Raw genomic sequence first — 22,127 nt, 5'->3', positions numbered from 1 at the left:
GGCGTGCAGAAGTCCCGGGTTCGATTCCCGGCCAGGGCACACAAGAGAGGCGCCCATCTGCTTCTCCACCCCTCCCCCTCTCCCCCTCTCCTTCCTCTCTGTCTCTCTCTTCCCCTCCTGCAGCCGAGGCTCCATTGGAGCAAGGATGGCCCGGGCGCTGGGGATGGCTCCTTGGCCTCTGCCTCAGGCGCTGGAGTGGCTCTGGTCGCGACAGAGCGACGCCCGGGAGGGGCAGAGCATCGCCCCTGGTGGGCGTGCCGGGTGGATCCCGGTCGGGCGCATGCGGGAGTCTGTCTGACTGTCTCTCCCCATTTCCAGCTTCAGAAAAAAAAAAAAAAAAAAAGATATGTCTAAGAGCAGCAGAGTTCAGCCATTGCCTTCCTTCGTTTTAAGCTTTGCTTTGACAGTAAACTCCAAATCAATTATACAACAGATAGAAAAATCAAGTCAGTTTTTCCTACTTTATCAGAAAGAATAAAATTCTAATTGTAGAGGAATAATCTCCCTTGTAAGAGGTGGGATGGGGCACATGAGTTAAGTGGAAATTCATACTTAAAATTTGAGATTGGTGGTATCAAATTAACAAGATTAGTCAAAGAAGGCTGGTGAGGGAGTGACACATTTCACAGAATAACTTTTGGCCTTATTTTGAGATTTGATTTTCAATTTTTTCATTTTGGAGCTATTCTACTGAATTTGGATCTGTCAGGGTATTTGCATCCATCTCTGGCTAGGGCGGCAGAGCAATGAATTTAGGTTACAAGTTATATGTATTCCATGCAACAAGTAGAATAAGTGGTAAATGGGTTATAAGTTTTCTGGAAGAAAGTTAAATTCTTGGACTTCAATGTATATCCGTATAGGATACAACCTCAATGAATTGAATTACCTCCATGCCTTTGTCTTGCCTATTTCTTGGGTATTTATTTCTTACTAATAAAAACAGCAAAAACATTAACTTCTGTACTTAAGTGACTTTATAGTTCAGTTTCATTTTTGTTTTTTTATTTTTATGTAAATGCTCCATTAAATGTAAAGTTTCTTTAAAAGATTATTTTAAAGTCCATCTACCTACTCTTAAGCCTGCCCTTTTAAAAAAAATCCATAATAGTATTGATAAATAGGGGCCAAGTAAATGCAAACTATATAGAACAGAGGTTTAGGGTTATTAGTATTATTATTATTTTGTATTTTTCTGAAGTGAAAAGCAGGAAGGCAGAAAGACAGACTCCCACATGCGCCCAACAGGGATCCACCAGGCATGCCCACCAGGGGGTGATACTCTGCCCATCTGGGGCGTTGCTCTGCTGACACCAGAGCCATTCTAGCGCCTGAGGCGGAGGCCATGGAGCCATCCTCAGCACCTGCACCAACTTTGCTCCAATGGAGCCTTGGCTGCAGGAGGGGAAGAGAGAGACAGAGAGAAAGGAGAGGGGAAAGGGTGGAGAAGTAGATGGACACTTCTTCTCTTTGCCCTGGCTGGGATTCCAACCTGGGACTTTTACATGCCAGGCCGATGCTCTACCAGTGAGTCAACCAGCCAAGGAATTTTGTTTGTTTTTTAAGTCTAGTGAAGTTTGAAAAAATTTCAAAACAACTGTATAATTCCCTTAACACCTGTCTTGGCAAAACTCTAATTCTATTTGAAAAAGGTGCTTTTAAAAATGTTATATTTGGAGAATGCATAAGTGTGTGTGGGACAGGGAGACTCCACGTCCAAATATCTTTATAAAGTAACTTCTTAAATTTGCAAGGCTATTGACCACTGAATACATTGCCCTTCTATAACTCTTGCCTATAAGCATGCCAGAAAGCAAAGAGAATGAAAATAAGGTAAAAAAAAAAAAAAAAAGACTAAAGATAATGAAGGTAGGTCAGTACAGAATATTTTTTACCCCCCCCCCCTTCTCTCTTCCTGTAATATTTTGGAAAGCTCAGCTGCTCTCATCTATAAGGAAAATATCCTCCTGGAAAAGTCAACAGAAATCAGAAATAGAAGGATGTAGGGGGAACACAGGAAGATGGCCAGGGAAAACTGTTGGGGAAAGGAGGTCAAGATAGGAGGAACTATAAATGAATAAAGCCAGGCCTCTGTTATATGAAGCATCTTTTTACAAGGTTGTTAGAATTAAAGTTGATTTGTATAGAAGACTGAAGTGATAGCAATCTAGATAATTGAGTCATCTTATCATTGGTTAGGATTTATTCCCTTTAAGATTTTGAAAAGAAAGGCCCCATACAAGGTAAAATTTGATTCTCTACCCATGTATCTGAAAACCAGATGTTACCAAAGGCCAAATTTATTCAATCTGTATGAAGGGCTATATGTAGAATTTGAAAGGTTACTTAACTGAATCTTTTCCAATAAGCCTTACAGACTCAATCTGGAAAATTATCTCCTCCCACAGCCAGTGGCTCAATTGGTTCAAGTGTTGGCCCTGGATACTGAGGATAGCTCAGTTGGTCTGAGCATCAGCCTCAGGCACTAAAAATAGATTGGTATTCGAGCATTGGCCCCAGATGGGGTGGCCGGGTGGATCCTGGTCAGAGTGCATGCAAGAGTCTGGGAAGGAAGGAAGGAAGGAAGGGTGGGAGGGAGGGAGGGAGGGAGGCTCACAATCCTGGTAGTCAACCAGGAAGGACTGTTGGGAGCCGATCCACTAATGCTGGCTAACAAGGTCACAGCAGGAGAAGATCCACAACTGCTGATTGACAAAGTCACAGTAAAAGAAGATTGATGGCCCTGGCCGGTTGGCTCAGCGGTAGAGCGTCGGCCTAGTGTGCGGAGGACCCGGGTTCGATTCCCGGCCAGGGCACACAGGAGAAGCACCCATTTGCTTCTCCACCCCTCCGCCGCGCTTTCCTCTCTGTCTCTCTCTTCCCCTCCTGCTGCCAAGGCTCCATTGGAGCAAAGATGGCCCGGGCGCTGGGCATGGCTCTGTGGCCTCTGCCTCAGGCGCTAGAGTGGCTCTGGTCGCAACATGGCGACGCCCAGGATGGGCAGAGCACCGCCCCCTGGTGGGCAGAGCGTCGCCCCTGGTGGGCGTGCCGGGTGGATCCCGGTCGGGCGCATGCGGGAGTCTGTCTGACTATCTCTCCCTGTTTCCAGCTTCAGAAAAATGAAAAAAAAAAAAAAAAAGAAGATTGATGGCTACTGGTTGATAGAGTCACCGCAGTGAAGACCAATGGCTGCGGGTTGACAAAGTCACCGCAAAGGAAAGGCACAACAATACTTCCCCCTTTTGAATTAATCTGGCCTTATATCCCCCTGTTTCTGGGTGTGTGCTATTATTTATGGCACAAGGATAATAGTACCGTGCTTTCCCTGTAGATTCATAGTAATTTCTTTGGAAATGAGACAGAAGGTGTAAGTTCCACAGAAAAGCCTGTAAGCCCCTTGAACTGGGCTCATAAACTTAAGAGGCTGGCCATGATATCCCTCATAAAGGGTTAAGTTTGTAGGAGAATTTCTTCTTCTTAATCATGTTAGGAAGAATAAAGTTAGAACTTAACTAGTGTATGAATATAGTAAATGAATCAAGTTTAACTAGACATTAGAATCTTAGGTAAAGTGGAGTGGAGTGGCCCGTTGCGTGGCCTTGGATAGGAGCGCAGCTGGCAAGTAAAGAATGTTTTGTTAAAAGACTTGTTTTGTCACTGAAGGCAGTTGCTGGGCTTTTCTCAGTAAAACATTCTCATGAGATTTTTGTATTTTCCAAGAATAAGGAGAGGAATGTAGTGGGATTCATAGCAGCAATAGCAATTAATGCCTTCTGATATTATGTTGCTACTAGATATCTTGCAGGTGCACTCTATGTATCTTTAAGTAAAAGTTACTCTTAATACTATGTCAGTTTCTTAAATAGCAAGCCTTTTGTAGTCTTGTGAAAAAAGAATTAGGACACTACATGAACTCAAGGCTATTTGCCTGAGCAAGCGGTAGTCCTTTGCTAGTCCTTGATGATTTCGTCTGCTATCTCTCTCTGCGCCCTTGACTCACAACAACAGTAAAATAGTTATTAATTAGTACTAATCTTTTAGAAGTTTGTACCGATATTGTTATTACTATTCAAGTTATTGTATAATTGTACTTTGAATGACTTACCACCTGATTTGTAGCTTATAGATATGAATTAACTGTTATCTGGAAATATGTAACCATAGTGGAACTAAAACAATGATGTATTCAAAATACCATGTGATTGTAACTTAGTGTGTGTGCATAAAAAGCCATTGGCAGAGATGCCTGGCAGTAAATGCTAACTAGAGAATAAAGAGAAAGAAAAGAATTCGGCTCTCTCACTCGATTCGCGCCGACGCCGTCTCTTCCTGTGGGACCCCTGGATTCCCCCCAGGGCTGGACCCCGGCAAAGGACCAAGGGATTGGGGCTGGAGGAGTGTCCATTTAAGACTATCCCAGACTCTCCAATTACTTTTGAATTGAGGATGACCTTGGTTTAGGTCAGGGTGCCAAATCTCTGTACACTATAAGTAAAAACTGGATTTAGCCTCTCTTCACAAAGCAAAATAACCTCAACAGTCAAACTCAAGTCATTTGAAGTATACAGAACTTAAATCAGCCAACTGAACATTGAAGATGAATTTGTCAATATCCCTATTCAAAGTGGTTCATGGTCAAGCCACAGTGACTAATGAAATAAGCCAGGTTTGCCTGTGGAACATTATCCTAAGTGTTTAGCAGAAAGAGACAGGAAGATGACAATAAAGTTCAGCAAATGCTAAGGCTGGCCCATAAAGGAAGGTGTGTGGATTCAAGTAGTGTCCCTGCAAAAGGAGAAGGTGGCAGAGCGTGTTGTAATAATTATACTCTTCAAATAATGACATACATACACATTTGAGTAGGTAGAATTGATTAATGTAAGAAAAATTACAGGAAGGTCATATAGTTTGTAATAGGACCAAAGTATTGTAATAAAGATAAGAATACACTAAACAATAGTACACACAGATACATGTGCTCACATGTACACATTATTTTTCAATTTAGTTTCTTACATCTTTCTCTTCTGATGCTACAGCAGCACATGGGTTACAGGGTTCTAGCAGCTTCAGCTGCAGAGTTCTATGCTACTCAGAAAACATGGCTAGCTAGACAAGATCCCTGTTTTCTCCTACATGGTTTATGCATCCATGAACAATGAAAACTTCAGAAGCAAACAGATGTCCGATACCAGTGATCATAATGAGAAATGATACAGGAGAGACGTTCACAGACTTGACTCTAAGCCTAATCCTGATTACATGGTGGTTTCCATCACCTCCATACACACCCTCAAGCATCCAAAATAGTTCAGTTCAGCTGATCACAGAGTCTAACATGGTAAGATATCCAGGAAATTTCACAGAAAGATGTGGCTGGAGGCCTTAAGAGTCTGGGCACCACAGTCTTTGGGACTGAGTCTCTATGAAGAAGACCCTTCCGCTGTCAGACTTCGCTGGAAACTCATTCACTTGGAGGGAGAAGGCGAGGCGTGGCTTCTCAGAACTAGAGGAAGAAGTTGTTGGGAAGCCATTTTTCTTCCATTGAAGTGTTTTAAACGACATTCAAGCAGATGTCCCCACAGGGAATTTCTGTTGGTGTTTCTGGAGTAATACTTTTAATAATACGCTGTTGGGAAGAAAATATTATGTTATAAACATACTCGTAATTTAACAGAATTGAAAAAAAAACATTTCAACATTAGTATTACAGCTAAAATAGCATTTTGTCGGCATTTAATAGTAAGTTGGAATAGTCTCACCGATTTTCCTTAGGAGAGGAATTCCCAATTTATTCACTCTCAAGTGTGAATTAAAATGAAATATTCAGGAACTATAAGCATCTGTAAACTAATTATGAAACTCATTAAATCACTAATGGGAGAAAATGATGAGCCTTCAATAGTACCCCTGCTGGTCTATTACACGCCTTTGATGATTTGGGAAAATGCATCTTTCTCTCTTTCTCGGGAAGGAGGAGGTCATGGGCTTGGGGGGCAGAGTGAGCGCTGGATTCTGCCCCCCTCGCCTCTCCCTCAGCCCTGCGTACACGCAACAGACACGCTGCACAGTGTCATCAGCCACATAACAGCCAGGATGTTACTGAGTTAGTGAACCCATCTGTGAAGGCATACTGGTTAGTGCAGATCACCACATAATTACATTAAAAAAGATGTGACTGTTGAAATCATCACTCCTAAAGTAATCTCACGCTGACATGGTGCTTACCACAGGGAAAAGGTGGAGAATTTTTACATTAGAAACAGCTGAGGTACACAGAAATTTTAAGACAGACCTGAAATATGCTTGGGCTTTATGTATGAAAAACACAGCCCGCCGCGCCTGACCTGTGGTAGCACAGTGGATAAAAGCGTCGACCTAGAAATGCTGAGGTCGCCAGTTCAAAACCCTGGGCTTGCCTGGTCAAGGCACATATGGGAGTTGATGCTTCCAGCTCCTCCCCCCTTCTCTCTCTCTGTCTTTCTCTCCTCTCTATCCTCTCTAAAAATAAATAAATAAAATTTTAAAAATAAAATAAAATTGTAGTCACACATACATAACAAAATTAAAAAAAAAAAACAAAAAAACACAGCCCGCCTTGTAAAAGCCTCAGGGTGACATGGAGCAGCTCAGGGACGCAGGGAAGGAAGAACAGCAGCACTGCAGAAGCTTAGAAAAACTTCTGTTAAGTTGCTTAGTAAAATCTCTGATGGAAAAGTCGATCCAGTAAGTAGGTAGGGTGAGATTGGGAAGCCTCTCTGGATGTACTAGTAAGTGAAGCTCTATGAGTTGTCCCTTTTATTTTGGATTGAAAAAGTACACAGTCCCCTTCGATTTCCCGGTTCTGGGAGTTTGCTCTTCTTCTTTCAGGAGCAGGGCCTTTGCAATTCAAAAAGCTCCACTTCACAGTTAATGAAATTCACAAAATTGTACATGCTGTGTTCCTAAATGGCCTCAATATTCAAATACCCCAGTCTCCCACTGGAAACCCATGTACAAAAGCGCTGCGGCAACACTCATCAGCTGCCTGGACAGGTGAAGTCACAGAAAGCAAAGTTTCACAGACTATCCTTCCCCACAGAAGACGGTGTAACCTGACCTCACAGGATTCTGTCTTGCTAATTAGGAACTGGACACAGATCATGCTACTAACTGGTGTTAAGTGTCGTGCAGAAGGAGAAGAGAGCACCCAGGTGTGCAGTGGAGGAAGGTCCATGATGAACCACTCTGTAAGGCAGAACATCTGGCTTTTGTACCCTACCCCCAACCACCTATTCGGCTGCCCTTCTGGCTGCTATTCCCCCTAAATACCAGGCCTGCCTTCGTTTTCCGTACTTTGGCAGCACTTCAGTTGTCAGACTACTATTGCTCTTAAAATTTCCCAGCTCTGGCCTTCTGCAAGGTGGTTATCTAAGAAATGAACCACTGTTAGACACTTACTTTGGAGGGACCAGTATCTGTGCAGAGTACCGGGGACTTCTGTGAATGACCTAGTGGAGTTGATGACTTCTAGGCTACAGGTGCCTGTGATATCCTCCAAATTCAGGTGAGCCAGGGGTGGCTCGCTCCACAAACCCCAACCTTGTATATGGTCAGGGCCCAAAAGAGTTCCGAAATTTACCTTCTCTTAGTCTTTTTTTTAACCACATCAAAATTTCTTATGAAGCCTCCCTCCCTCATAAATAAAATGTTACAGACTATCAAGTATGGTATTCATGAAGAATTACAGCCCCTTGTTGTTCTTGGCAAAAAGAGAAAAAAAAACATGGCGTGCTTTATCCCTCTCAGAGATTAGGCATGCACATGGGCATATTAAGGCTTCTGAGAAGTCCTACAGTAAAGAAACCTATTTCACTTGCCTCAATCCAGCATTCTCCAAAACTTTCTGACTACATACCCTTCTCCCCAGCAGTAATGCCTATTGATATCCCATGGAACTGTTGCTCCTTAAAATACATTAACATTTGGGACATGTTCATCTAGTCCAACAAGCACATTTTAAAGATGCAGAAACTAAAGCTCAGAGAAGGTGAATAAGCTGTCGTAGCTGACTAGGTCTTCTCCCTCCCAGTCCCCATGGATTGTCTGTATATCATGATGCTTCCTGGTAACTCACTGTTCCTATCTAGTGGCCGCAAAGATGGCCCTACAATCAGCCTTATCTCTGTAACTAATGAATCTGAGCTGTGTTAATTATACATGTTGAGGTGACGTTTCCTATGGGCAGGAAAAGGAATTTGCAAGAAAGATAACCAAGATTTGAGGTGTAGTCTGTTACCAAAGAATACTGACATCTGTTAATCTGAGTTCCCAGCCCTGACCTTGGCCTCTGGGTTTGAGTCAGCAGAGCCAGTGGACCATCACGATTGCCATGAAGGACAATCTGAAGGAACAAATTCAGTGACTCCAGTTCAAGGCCCTTTGGAAGGAATGAGGTTGTGACAGGAGTGGTTTGGGTGTAGGAAGTTAGTAACTCCTTGCAGAGTTCTGTTCATCTAGAATTCAGTTTTCCTTTTTGCAAGAAGAAATGAACTCAGTTCTTAAGAGGAGCTGATGTGTAATTGCCTCGTGTTCTCTTGCTTCAGGTTTCTTATAAAATGTTTTAGGAAGGCCCTGGCCGGTTGGCTCAGCGGTAGAGCGTCGGCCTGGCGTGCGGGGGACCCGGGTTCGATTCTCGGCCAGGCACATAGGAGAGGCACCCATTTGCTTCTCCACCCCCGCCCCTTCTTCCTCTCTGTCTCTCTCTTCCCCTCCCGCAGCCAAGGCTCCATTGGAGCAAAGATGGCCCGGGCGCTGGGGATGGCTCCTTGGCCTCTGCCCCAGGCGCTGGAGTGGCTCTGGTCGCCCCGGAGGGGCAGAGCATCGCCCTGGTGGGCAGAGCGTTGCCCCTGGTGGGCGTGCCGGGTGGATCCCGGTCAGGCGCATGCGGGAGTCTGTCTGACTGTCTCTCCCCATTTCCAGCTTCAGAAAAAAAAAAATGTTTTAGGAAGAAGAGCATGTTGGTCTCATGTTTGAGTTTTGCTTCCGAGAGCCCACTGACCAGCCTGTCTCAGTTCTCAGGTTGATATAGAGCACCGTCCCTTCTAGCTTTCCCCAAACACCCCTCTTCCCCTTTGAGCTTACCCCCCGCAAACGCGCCCACCCACCCCAGACACCACCAATTTGATGATGTCCATGCTGATGGCAAGCAGGAGGCAAAGTAGTTGTCTGGTAAATTCAGGGCGCTACAGCCCCTGCCCCCAAGCTGCGTGCTGTGGCGCTCCGGAAAGACCAGCTCGCTCCTGTGCTGTTTTATTTGAGGATTATGAGAAATGCCTTAAGATGACAGTGGCAACCTGACCTGTGGTGGCACAGTGGATAAAGTGTCGACCTGGAACACCAAGGTCACCAGTTCAAAACCCTAGGCTTGCCTGGTCAAGGCACATACAGGAAGCAACTACAATGAGTTGATGCTTCCTGCTCTCCCCCATCTCTCTCTCTTTCTATCTCTCCTCTCTCTAAAAATCAAGGAAAAAAAAAAAAAAAAGATGACAGTGGCAGCCATTAGAGGTCTCCATGGTGTATGGTATATAAATATATAAGTGAATTTTGTGTGATGGACCTATCTCCTTTGAATAGACGTAACAAGAGAACCCTTTTCTCCCAAAACAATTACCAGTCTGAACACACACACCACACACACACACACACGCACGCGCGTGCACACACACATACCTCCTTAAACGTCCCTGGCGTGGTGAGCAGCCGGTATGTTATATATGTGGGGATGCAGATGAACGACGAGGTTCCTATGCAGTAACCCAGGATGACACTCCAGTGAGGATAATTATACTGGAAAAGTCGTAGCTGTGGCGGGCTCATCAAAAAACTGCAAATAATGAACTAAAACAGAAACATTAAAAATCTTAAAGGTTATCTGTCCAGCTAGAGAAAGTTCCGATACCATGAACACTAAACGTAAAGGTTTACTTTCAAGACGTTCCCAAAATATGACATAGCTTAGATTGAACTCTGACACACAAAATTCATCGACTTCTGTGCCTCATTTTCTGCAAATATCTAACAGCCATGTTCTTATCTTGATGCTCTCCCCCTACCCACCTCAACCTCTACTGGGGATGAGAAGACCTCAGAATGTTAGTCACAGCACCCCCTACAGGGCAATCAGGAAGAGACTAGCATCTGTCAGAACTGGTTTGGGCCCCTCTTACCCGCGGGACCGTGAAGGGATAAGCTGGGTGACCTCTCCATGGCCCCTGCCGGCCCTAGGACTTCCTATTTCTCTCTGCTTTGCTTTCATTTCCTCCTGCATTTCTCAGCTGCGATTGTTTTTGGTCAGATGAAAGGTACCTTTGTCCAGGAGAGATAATAAGGTCCTCAAGACCCAACAAGGACTCAGGCTCCTGGCAGGTGTTCCTTCTCTCTGCTCTCTGTGAGCACTCTGCGTTCTGCTTAAGTGCCTTAGCCTGGGGTTTCAACAAGGTGTCTCAACAATGAATGACTGCCTGCCACAGGCCCTCATAATGAAAGGAATAATGGGGGGGGGGGGGGGCGAGGAGCAGCTCTTAGGACGCTTGTTACTTGAAAATTCAGTGAAAATTTTGGCCAAGAAAAATTCCACGGTGTGCTCCCAACACCCAGTTCACGAGTTTTCTCGTCTCCGTTTGGTTTCCAGAGAGAGTGTAAATATCAGTTTTTGCCTAGTAACCACTGTGCCGAAATAGTTATTGCTCTTGATTTAATTTTATTCTATTATTTCATAGTCATAAAGAAGACAGTAATGTAAATTATTTGTGTAGTTAAACATCTATTTATATCTCTTTTTTCTTTCTCTGCAGGTAATAAAATGGGAAATTGTTAAACACACATCCATCTTCTGAACAGTGTTATTATCCTAAGACCAGGAGGAAGCTTTCAAAACAGGAGCCCGGCCAATCGCAAACCTTTCTCTGGACTTACTCTCCTCGCTCCCAGACTCGGCTACTAAGGAAGCTAGTTTTGGAACAGAGCAAAGGGGGGGTCTGGTTAGGAGCCATCCCTGCAGTAACTCGTCCGTCTTGATGTCGGGTGTGAAATCCGGTGCAGTCCCGAGGTCTCGTGCTCTCACTGCGGCCAGTATGTGTTACTGCACACACCCCTTCGCACGCCCCAGCCCCTCCTTGCTTGTACACAATATATTCTTTTTTTGTAACTTGGCTTCAGTGAAAAAGAATATTTTTAGTAAGCTACTCATTGTTTACCTAAAGCAGCCTTAAAAAGCCCAGAGCAGGGGATCTGTTAAGTAAACCCAGAAGTAGAAGACAGATTGGCCTCCTCTTCATCATGCCCTGGGGCATTTGCCTTTAGAGGAAGTGAGTCAAGTGGCCATCATAGGAATTATGAGTAATGCACCTGAACCCAGATGTGGGCTTTGCTGGGCACCAAAACTCATGGACAGTCCTACCAAGAGTTCACTCTCGGTTTTCCGGACAACCAGAAGTTCACAGAAATGAAAAGAATAAAAGACCGGGGCCAGGATTAGGGTGAGACGTGGGGCACTCACCTCAAGCAGAACATTTAAGGGGGTCCCAAAATTTCTGTAATCAAGATAAATAATATTTGAATGCACTATGTTAAAAAAAAAACAAACAGGTTCCAACAGGGTAGGGTGAGGTGAGTGATCCTGTCTCTATTTAAAATGTTGCTATTTTTGTTCATCAGGGGTCTTTTAGGCATTCATTTAGATTTTTAAGAAATATTGCATTTAAATAGCATTTTATCTTGACTACTGGGATTTTGGACGCCCCCTTAAATTTTATGTCCATGTTGAGTGCTCAATTGCGTCGTCTGGCAAATTTCAGCCCTGGACAATATAACCTCCCTGTGTGGGGAATGCCAAAGTAAACAAGCAAACAGGACTTCTTCCCTCAAGGAACTAATCCAGTGTCTCTCCTTCCTTTGAAAAACAAATGAAAGGATTTAAGTAGATTATCGAGAAGCATGAGTAATAATATAAATTAATAGCCCATTTATGTCGGGACTTCTGCTTTTAGTAATGGCAGGCTAGGTGATTCAGACCAACGCTGTCACTGAAAACCACTAACATTTCTGGGTTTAAAAATACATATGCCTTTATTTAAAAGCCGCAGGGAGTTGATAAGGTAATAAAGGAACTCCTGGGCCAAGATCTAGGGAACACTGGAGCCCAGAGCACACATCAGAGACACTGGTTTTGGAGACCTCCGGGATCCAGGGGAATGGACGTAAGTCCAGGAGGGATTCTGGGAGAGGCACATGCAGCATTGCAAAGGCAAGGTGAGCAGAGCGTTCATTTTGTAGGTTAACATGTGGTACAATGAGTACAAAAAAACAAAGGACTGCCTGGCCTGTGGTGAGACAGTGAATAAAGCATTGGCCTAGACCACGAGGTCTCCAGTTCAAAGCCGTGGACTTGACTCGTCAAGGCACATACGACAAGCAAGCAATGACCAACTAAAGCAGGGGTCGGGAACCTTTTTAGCTAAGAGAGCCATGAACGCCACATATTTTAAAATATAATTCTGTGAGAGCCATACAACAACCTGGGTACATTACTCATTATCCAATAAAAATTTGGTGTTGTCCCGGAGGACAGTTGTGATTGGCTCCAGCCACCTGCAACCATGAACATGAGTGGTAGGAAATGAATGGATTGTAATACATGAGAATGTTTTATATTTTTAACGTTATTATTATTTTTATTAAAGATTTGTCTGCGAGCCAGATGCAGCCATCAAAAGAGCCACATCTGGCTTGTGAGCCATAGGTTCCCGACCCCTGAACTAAAGTGAAGCAACTATGAGTTGATACTTCTCACTACTACCCCTCCTCTGTAAAATTAATAAATAAAATCTACAAACACACAACACCAACAAAAAATAAATGGCTAAGAAAGTCAAAACAGATTAAAAAAAAAGGGCTGTTTTCAAAGAGGGGGACGGCACAGCTATGTGCTAAAGGCAGAGATGTCCTCAGACAAAATGGATGGCCCAGCTACGCCTTACAAGCTGCAGCTGGGTTGAAGGAAGTCTAAAAGATCAAAAAGCGGCTGCCCCCAAAATAAAATTACAGATAAATGAAAGAACAAGACAGTGGTCCCTGCTGACGTGCACGGAGTCAGTTGACCCCAGGGCTACCTTGGAGCACGCTTGGGATGTTAGTGGGGCCCCGATCCTCTTCGGGCAAACATCTCCTTAAGACGGACGCCAGGAGGGAAGCAGGGGCCCGTGCAGCAAGGAGGAAGTGAACACTGAGCACGTCTGAGCAAATGGGCAACCCTTGAAACTGAACTTTGTCACCCAGGTCCTTTGGCAATAAAAATGGGTTCTGCTTATGATTCAGGTCATGCCTGAAGACCTTTGTGGAGCATCTTTAAGAATATGGACACACAGGATGGGCAGAGCATCGCCCCCTGGTGGGCAGAGCGTCGCCCCTGGTAGGCGTGCTGGGTGGATCCCGGTCGGGCGCATGCGGGAGTCTGTCTGACTGTCTCTCCCTGTTTCCAGCTTCAGAAAAATGAAAAAAAGAATATGGGCACAGCCCTGGCCGGTTGGCTCAGTGGTAGAGTGTCAGCCTGGCGTGCAGGAGTCCCGGGTTTGATTCCCGGCCAGGGCACACAGGAGAAGCCCCATCTGCTTCTCCACCCCCTCCCCCTTTCCTTCCTCTCTGTCTCTCTCTTCACCTCCTGCAGCCGAGGCTCCACTGGAGCAAAGTTTGCCCAGGCGCTGAGGATGGCTCTGTGGCCTCTGCCTCAGGCGCTAGAATGGCTCTGGTTGCAACAGAGCGACGCCCCAAGATGGACAGAGCATTGCCCCCTGGTGGGCATGCCGGGTGGATCCCGGTCGGGCACATGTGGGAGTCTGTTTGACTGCCTCCCCGTTTCCAGCTTCGGAAAAATACAAAAAAATATATATATATATGGACACAAAATTGCAAGGACCCTTCCCAGGGCCTTATGAGCAGCACAATAAATCCTTCCCCGGCCTTAAATGGTTCTTAATTGTCATGTGACCTTGGACCCTTTACTTAATATCTCTAAACCTCAGTTTCCTTAAATGTAAAATGAGGTATTGGAACTATACTACTTCATAGAATTGTGAGGATTAAAATAGCAATAGCTTGGAGCGCTGAGGTCAGCTCCATGGCCTCCGCCTCAGGTGCTAGAATGGCTCTGGTTGCAACAGAGCAACGCCCCAGATGGGCAGAGCATCAACCCCTGCTGGGCATGCCGGGTGGATCCCGGTCAGGCGCATGTGGGGGGAGTCTGTCTGTCTGACTTCTCCCCACTTGTAACTTGGGAAAAATACAAAAACAAAACAAAACAAAACACACAAAAAAATAACAATGGGCTTAAATTTTATACCAAGTCTGGCCTGACACTTAATGGTCAATAAATGTTAGTTATCATTATCACTGAACAGGGGAGCGAAGCAGTAAGGTGACTAAAGCCCGCATGACTTGGTGGTGTCAGGAGTCAGAAGTGTGGTTAACCGTGGTGGGGCACATGACTGGGAGGGGACACAGAGGGGCTCTTCCTGTCGTGTTCTTGTTTCTTTGTATGGTTTTGGCTACGATAGTGTGCTCAGTTTATAAAATTTCATTGAGGTGTACACTTATGATTTGCACCCTTTTCTGTGTGTATATTATACCTCAATAACATTTTTTTTTATAAGTGTTTGAGTGGCTCTTTCTCCAGGGCCAGAAGGAGAAGGAAAATGACAACTCACCAGGAGAAACAGAGGGCTGATGGCCACCCAGCAGACCCTCCAAAACCATCCTGGGCTGAAGCCCAGCATTTCCTTCACGTCCCTGCAGAACTGAGTGATGCCTGAAATCATTCGAAAGAGAAAGAGGTTGATTGACCACAAGAGGCTATAGGCCGTCTGATCCCTTGATTCTCAGAGAGAAGCAGCTCTGAAATTTCTCTTGGGAGGGGCTCAGGGCACCAAGCTGGTCTGAAAGTAGAATGGGGGACTTGTCACAGAACTGCCCTGCATAGCAAGCAACGTTCTTTCTACATAGAGTGGGAGGATAGGCGGACCTTTGGGGAGGGATGTAGAGCCCCTCTCGGCATATATTTTATTATTACTGTAGAAAACAAAGTTAAATTTTGTTTAAAAATGATAAAACCACTCAACAGAGACTGACTTTGACCATATAACCACATACAGAGAACTTCCAAGAGAAAATTTTAACCATAGTATGGCTCATTCATGTGCCAGACCACAATCAAGATCGGTCTATTCAAGTAACTGGCATACAAAAATAAATAAATAAAAATAAAGGAACTGGTATAGCCTGACCTATGGTGGCGCAGTGGATAAAGCATTGACCAGGAATGCTGAGGTTGTTGGTTCAAAACCCCAGGCTTGCCTAGGCAAGGCACATACAAGAAGCAGCTATGAGTTGATGCTTGCCGGTCCTCCCCTCCCCTTTCTTTATCTCTATCCTCTCTGTAAAAAATAAATAAATAAATAATTTTTAAAAAAATAACTGTCATGGGAGTGAGGAGATACTGACTGGTGAGAACTTGAGAAGGGGCTGGAAGCTTGTTCTGCACTTGCTTCTCTGAGAGCGCCCAGCCATACCTGGGGCAGGTCCATAGTGACTCGCCCACTTGAACGTTGTCCTCTGAATTGCTGGGGAGGTGGGAAGGACTTCTTTTTAAAAACTGGACTCATGTGCAACTCAAATTATAGGCCCCCCCTTCTGCATATATGCATAATGACAAACATGCTAACGCTGTTTTATTATCATAGAAACTAGGAAAATAAATACATTTTCAGAATGAATTAATCTCTTTTTTATTTTCAAGAGGAAGAGAAGCATCTCTGAACCTGGCTGTCTTCACTTTAACTGCCTGCGCCCTCCCGACCCGCACCCAGGAGCTCCTGGGACCCCTGCCAATGGACCTCTGTCCGCTCACGCTCTGTGCTCCTGGTGGGTTCATCCTTATCAGAGATTCCATCCCAGGATCAGAGGGAGTTTCTCCACTGCAGATAATCCGAAGAGATAAACTCCTAAACTCTGTCTCAGGGCTCTGCAGGGAGCTCTTGCTTGCAAAATTTAAATTGAGGGCCACCCTATATAGCAGTAAGGTATGGTCCACTCTGCAAATGCATTCACTTTGCAATAGTTCTTTGTATTCTGTCCAGTTCTTAGAGCCAGTCAGGATCTTAAGCATCCACTGTGGATGAGCTCACGGAACCGCTTCAGCCAGTCTCCACTGGGTAAAATATTTAAATGCAGAATAAACGTCCACCCAAGAGTATGGAGCAATCTGTTGTAAAGAAGGTGCAGGAGAGGACGACCTGTTTCTAAATATGGGCTCAGCAGACCTTATCTGACAGACCCACCAGCCCACCAGGAGGTGACAGCTTGTACACTGCCCTGCCCTTTAATGACATCAGCCCTTCTCCATTTTGGTGGCTATGGGCTGATTGTGGAAGGACTGTGGCTGGTGGGAGGGAGCACCTTACCATAGAACCAAAACACAGCAACTGCTTCTATCAGAGCGACGGTGAGCACCGCGGGCCCCGTGGCGTACTCCTCCAGCAGCTTCACCACGTAGGCTCCTCCCTGGAAATGAGAGCATGAACCTGGTCCAGTGCGACCTGAGGCGTTGCCTCTTCTTTACGAGAGGGGCCAAAGGAAGCTTCTCAACGAAGGATAATTCCGGAAAATTCCCACCTGGGGCCTAATATAATTATCTGAGCACCTGCCTCTTGGACTGGCCTTCTCAGGGCAAGGCAGATTTCACCCTATCAGATGCCTCCGCCCTTCCTAGGGAGCACCCTCTGGCCTTCCTAGGGAGCACCCTCTGCCCTTCCTAGGGAGCACCCTCTTCTTGTTTCCCCTTCCCGCTAAGTTTTAAGAGACAAACTCAAAAGGGCCTTAATTTATTTTTCAACTTCCCTCAATTGACCACACACCTACTGTGTTCTCTGCCTTGGAGAATCCTGATCCCTAAAGACTGAATTTGGAAAGAGCCTACAATACAGATCCACTCACTGAGCACATTGGTCAGAATCTTGCCTTCTGCCCTAACTTGAAAATCCCTTAGGTCCTGTTCAGGGTCCCTGCTCCACAGACATTGGGGCCCTGGTTGGAAGATGCATATCTATAAAATCTGCCTGAGTCAGGACACAAGGCTAGGGTGCCTATGGGTACTATATGATCCCCGTTTTACAGTATTTGCATCAGCTACCAAAAAAAAAATCACTGGACTGGGTCTGACTTCACCATTGCATATTCCCTGGAGGGGACAAGGTGACACTACAATCATGAGATGCCAGCCTCCAGCTGTCCTGTGGATCAGGACATCAGGGCAATATTGCCATGAAAGCAGCCCTAGGCACTGGAAGTAAACTAGGAAAGCAAATCTTAGTTTTACCCCAGATATTCTGCCACTCCTGAAATCTAGTTGGATCTACTGTAAAATGTAAGGAGCCCCCAGATGCCATGCACAGACTCTACAAACAGATGCCACCAGAAACAAGTTTTCTTTTTATCCTTGATGACAAACTTTTTATAAGCCCTCCCTCTGGTCCCCAAGCCAGGGAACCATGTGGGATGGAAGGAAAGGAACAGCCTCTTGTGGCATTCAGTTGCCTTCGGGGAGGCTGACTCCAAGCTGAGGGTCATGGTACTCACGAAAGTCAGGGTGATCAGGGACCCAAAGAAGCAGGTAACGACCACACAGAGCACCAACAACTCCCGGCGCTTGGACCAGATGTGTGGAAACTCATCCAGCACAGCTGTGATCACCCCCTCCAAGCCTGCAAACTGAGAGGGACACACAAATGGTCACAGGGGAGGCTTTGGGACAAATCTGTTACCTTCCAGGACAGTGAGCAGGAGGGAGGGGTTAAGACTGATCATGACCTGTTCCCCTCCTCACCAGCCCTCACTGGAAACACCTTTGCCTGTTTACGCTGGCATTTAGAGCCCGTGCCTAAGGACATGAAGGGAAGGAAAGACAGCACACGGACAGGACTGTTTTCAGTGAGGCCTCTTGGGGAGACGCTGGTTGTACCAGGAAAACCAACTCAGAGCTGAGACATGGTCCACAGGAAGCGCAATGCGCTGGGCTGGAGGCTGGGTGGCAGGGACTGAGACAGAGTGACCTTGCCCTGGCCTTTAGCTGCTGCCCTGTGGTCCAGCGACAGTGCTTAATGATAACAGTGCACACATGCTGAGCCCCTGTGCTTGGGTAAATACACACAAACAGGCATTATCCCACTCATGACTCTCTAAGGTACTAGAGGCTGGGGTAAGCATGGTTGATGAAGAGTGAATGAGGGGTTGGGGGAGCATCAGGAGGGATCAGCCAATACCACCTGGGGCAGCCAGATGGGAGGGAATAGGTACAATTCCCCTACCTCCTCCCCTTGCTTTTCCTCCTTCTCTTCCTCCTCCCCAGAGCCATATCTCCCTCCCCATTGGCTCACCGTGCTATCCAAGCCCAGTGTGATTAACATCAAGAAGAAGATGATGGCAAAGAAGGTGGGCGCCGGCATGTTGGCTATGGCTTCTGCGTATGTGATGAAGAGGAGGCTGGGCCCTGAGACAGAAGGGGAAAGAGGAGGAGCCCGGAGTGTGTTCTAGGCCCCAGTACCGGGGGCCCAGGGAGCCGCCCCACCCCCACCATGGCCTGAACACCTCCGAGGCATTAACTTTATCCAAAATCTTTGAAAATTTTTCAAGACACATTTAGAAATAATTCAAAAGTTAGATAGTGAAAAGACCCAAAGAACAGCACAGGAATTCAGTGGGGAGCAAGAGACCTAAGCAGAACCAAGGTCCTACCTGCGTCTTTGGCCACCTCGGACACATCTTCCTTCCTCATCTCAGCCATGTATCCAAGCACCGTGAAAATGACAAATCCTGAGACGAAGCTTGTCATGCAGTTCACCACACTGGTCACCAGAGCATCTCTGAAGCAGAAAACCCAAAAAGGCTGAGACATTTCCAAGTTGGAAGTCTGGGCATCTGTCTCCAGCTGTAGCAAGGGTGAGCAGGCTGAGCTCACAGGGACTTCAAGCCTGTCCTGGTGTCCCCTCCGCTCCTCCCAGCGCCTGGCCTCTCAGACTAGTCGCATCAGCCTTGAACTACAAGCTGCTGTTATCACGCCTGGCAGTCAGGGGTGGTTTGAAAACACGGTCCTGCTGCAGACCCGCACAGCACACACTTCCTGGTTTCAAACAAGGCTTGCTCTTAGTGTGGGAGCCAGAAGCGTCCTGGGCTTCACTTTGGTGAAGTCCTCAGATTTAGACTTTTGATGTTAGGTGCCAATGAGGTTACAAGACAGTCACAGTGATATCCTGACACTTTTTTTTTCTTCTTTTACAAGGGAAAGGGAGATAGACAGACAGACTCCCTCATGTGCCCTGACTGGTAGCCACCCATCAAACCCTGTCTGGGGCCAATGCTCTGCCCATCTGGAGCCATGCTCACAACCAAGCTATTTTTAGCTCCTGAGGTGGAGGCTCCACAGAACCATTCTCAGCTCTTGGGCGATGAGCTCAAACCAATCGAGCCATGGCTGTAGGAGGAGAAGAGAAAAAGAGAGAGGGAGAGAGAGAGAGAGAAAGGAGGGTGGAGAAGCAGATGGTCACTTCTCCTGTGCCCTAAGAATTGAACCTGGGACATCAACATACCAGGCCAACGCTCTACCACTGGGCCAACCGACCAGGACCAATATCCTGACACTTTTAACAGAAGAGCTTATCATAGGACTTTCAGCTGGTATCCCAACACAAGACCACATTGCTTAGGGTACATGTGAATTCCTTTTTTAAACAATTAAGTTCTGTAATTATCTTATGAATAGCATAATTCGATTGCTGCACATTGCCATCTGTGATGGAACATTAAAACAAAGTCAACTCAAGCCTGACCTGTGGTGGTGCAGGGGATAAAACCTCAACCTGAAACGCTGAGGTCGCTGGTTCAAAACCCTGGGCTTGGCTGGTCAAGGCACATGTGGGAGTTGATGCTTCTTGCTGCCCCTTTTGTCTTTCTCTCTCTCTCTCCCTTTCTCTCTCTCTACTCTCTAAAAATAAATAAATAAAATCTAAAAAAAAAAAAACCCCAATAAAGTCAACTCTAGAGATGGCGAGTGATATTTAACCCTGGTTAGGTAGCTCAGTTAGTTAGAGCGTCGTCCTCGATAATGCCAAGGTTGAGAGTTTGATCCCTGGTCAGAGCACATACAAGAATCAACCAATGAATGCATAAATAATTGAAACAACAAATTGATGTTTCTCCCTTACTCTTTCTCTAAAATCAGTAAATTAAAAAAAATGTTTTTTAAGTAAGAGGAGGGGAGACAGAGAGACAGACTCCCACACACACCCTGACCAGGATGCACTTGGCAAACGCCCTACAGGGGTGCTCTGCCCATATAGGGCTGTTGCTTGGCAAATGAGCTATCTTTAGCACATGAGGCAAAGGCTTCAGGCAAAGGCATCCTTAGCACCCAGGGCCAACTTGCCCGAACCAATCGAACCATGGCTGCAGGAGAGGAAGAGACAAAGAGAAGGGGGAGGGAAGGGAAGGAGGAGGGGTGGACAAGCAGATGGTCACTTCTCCTGTGTGCCCTAACCAGGAATCAAACCTGGGACATACACATGCCAGGCTGACACTCTACCACTGAGCCAATCAGCCACGGCCAAAAAATTTTTAACTTCAAATATGTATTTTAAAAATTAAAGATGGTGAGTGATACTTAAATCATAGCAGGTATAACATTCTCTGGTTTGTCATTATTTCTGAAATAAGAATATGCCACAAAAATTATGGTGTTTTTGTGCTGGTCAAAATAGTTTGATCATTATGGTTTTTTGTATTATATATATATACATAAGCAAATTATCACATTATAATTGTGTTGTTAAATATAGTGAGTCAACTCTAAACATTTAGTGTCAGTTGCAATTTTTGTAAACTAGTTTTGGAATTTCTTAATTATTTTTTTAATATACAGAGACTCTCACAAAACTGAAGTGGTGTGGGGCTTCTCTAAACCCCCAAGTGGCCTGGGCGAGGCTCTGGCCATGAGTGAACTGGCCAGGGACCTGTGGTACCCCCTGAAGGTCGGAACATCAACATGGCTTGAGCCCAGCTAAGTCTGAGGCCATCAGTTCAACCACTTCCCTTCAGAACAGCTGACTTACCCTCACCCCACATTTAAGCTTTGTTTGGGGGCCCCGATACTCACTGATAACAGTTGTTGTTGAATTTGTTGTAGCTAGCAAAAGCCAGTAGGACCCCAAAGCCAGGCCCAAGAGAGAAGAAGATCTGAGCGGCAGCATCCACCCACACCTGGAACACAGCAGAGGTAGGGGAGGGGCTGAGACCTGGGCCGACGCCCTCGGGCCTTCACGTGGCCGTGTGCAGACACAGACTCACAGCTCTCAAGGCTCATTCCAAGGATGGCCACATACCATGTGCAAATAAATGCAATTTCTCCTCCTATTATGTGGGCATGAACCAGTTCAGTGACCTCAACTGTACTTCTCATGCTTGTACTGATATTTCTGATTTAAAGCATCAGTACAGACTTGCCACTGAACTGGAATTCTAGCTGTTGCTACTGTTCTATTCGGAGGACTAGCTTCACTTGGAAAAATGACAGGTGCACACCATTTTCCTCAAAGTCTTACCCCTGTCTCCAGGAGTTTCTGCCAGTTGGGTTTCAAGTAGAAGAGGACACCTCTCCATGCTCCGGGGAGGGTGGCTCCCCGCACCAGCAGGACCAAAAGGATGATGTAAGGGAAGGTGGCTGTCACCCACACCACCTGTCAGGAAGGAAACACAGGTATGACTACATGAATAGTGTTGTCTTTTATTCTTAAAAACCTCCAAAACGGGAGATCTACCTCTCTTGTGTTGTGTGTGTGTGTGTTTTCTGTAAATTTAGAAGGCTGGTGTGGCAGAAAGATCACAGTCCCTAGAATCAGACAGGGATGTGATTCACCCCTCGCTGGTACTAACTACCTGTAACCTCATCTATAAAGAGGGGAAAGTAGCAGGAAACAACCAAGGAGCCAGCATATATAAAGCACTGAACATTGTCCACGATAGGTTTTCAATAAATTATTGCCATT

General features: G+C 45.7%; 1 protein-coding gene and 1 non-coding gene across 2 annotated transcripts in view; one reads left to right on the top strand and one right to left on the bottom strand.

Annotated features, from left to right (window-relative positions):
* Positions 1-2,740: 2,740 nt before the first annotated feature.
* On the top strand, positions 2,741-2,816 carry TRNAT-AGU (transfer RNA threonine (anticodon AGU)). The gene has a single exon. It is a non-coding gene; the product is annotated as a tRNA-Thr (tRNA).
* Positions 2,817-4,869: 2,053 nt separating this feature from the next.
* SLC6A4 (solute carrier family 6 member 4) overlaps positions 4,870-22,127 on the bottom strand; it is a 42,741-nt gene continuing 25,483 nt past the window's right edge. The window contains exons 6-14 of the mRNA XM_066363596.1: positions 21,684-21,818; positions 21,239-21,342; positions 18,826-18,953; positions 18,468-18,580; positions 17,671-17,802; positions 16,497-16,596; positions 14,745-14,845; positions 9,715-9,882; positions 4,870-5,629 (exon numbers count right to left, since the gene is read on the bottom strand). Coding sequence (XP_066219693.1) covers positions 5,555-5,629; positions 9,715-9,882; positions 14,745-14,845; positions 16,497-16,596; positions 17,671-17,802; positions 18,468-18,580; positions 18,826-18,953; positions 21,239-21,342; positions 21,684-21,818 — 1,056 coding nt within the window. The 3' untranslated portion in view covers positions 4,870-5,554. The remainder of the gene's footprint in view (positions 5,630-9,714; positions 9,883-14,744; positions 14,846-16,496; positions 16,597-17,670; positions 17,803-18,467; positions 18,581-18,825; positions 18,954-21,238; positions 21,343-21,683; positions 21,819-22,127) is intronic.

This window comes from Saccopteryx leptura, chromosome 2 (genome assembly GCF_036850995.1).
Source record: "Saccopteryx leptura isolate mSacLep1 chromosome 2, mSacLep1_pri_phased_curated, whole genome shotgun sequence".
Lineage (NCBI taxonomy): Eukaryota > Metazoa > Chordata > Mammalia > Chiroptera > Emballonuridae > Saccopteryx > Saccopteryx leptura.
This window is presented reverse-complemented; position numbering and strand designations above follow the sequence as displayed.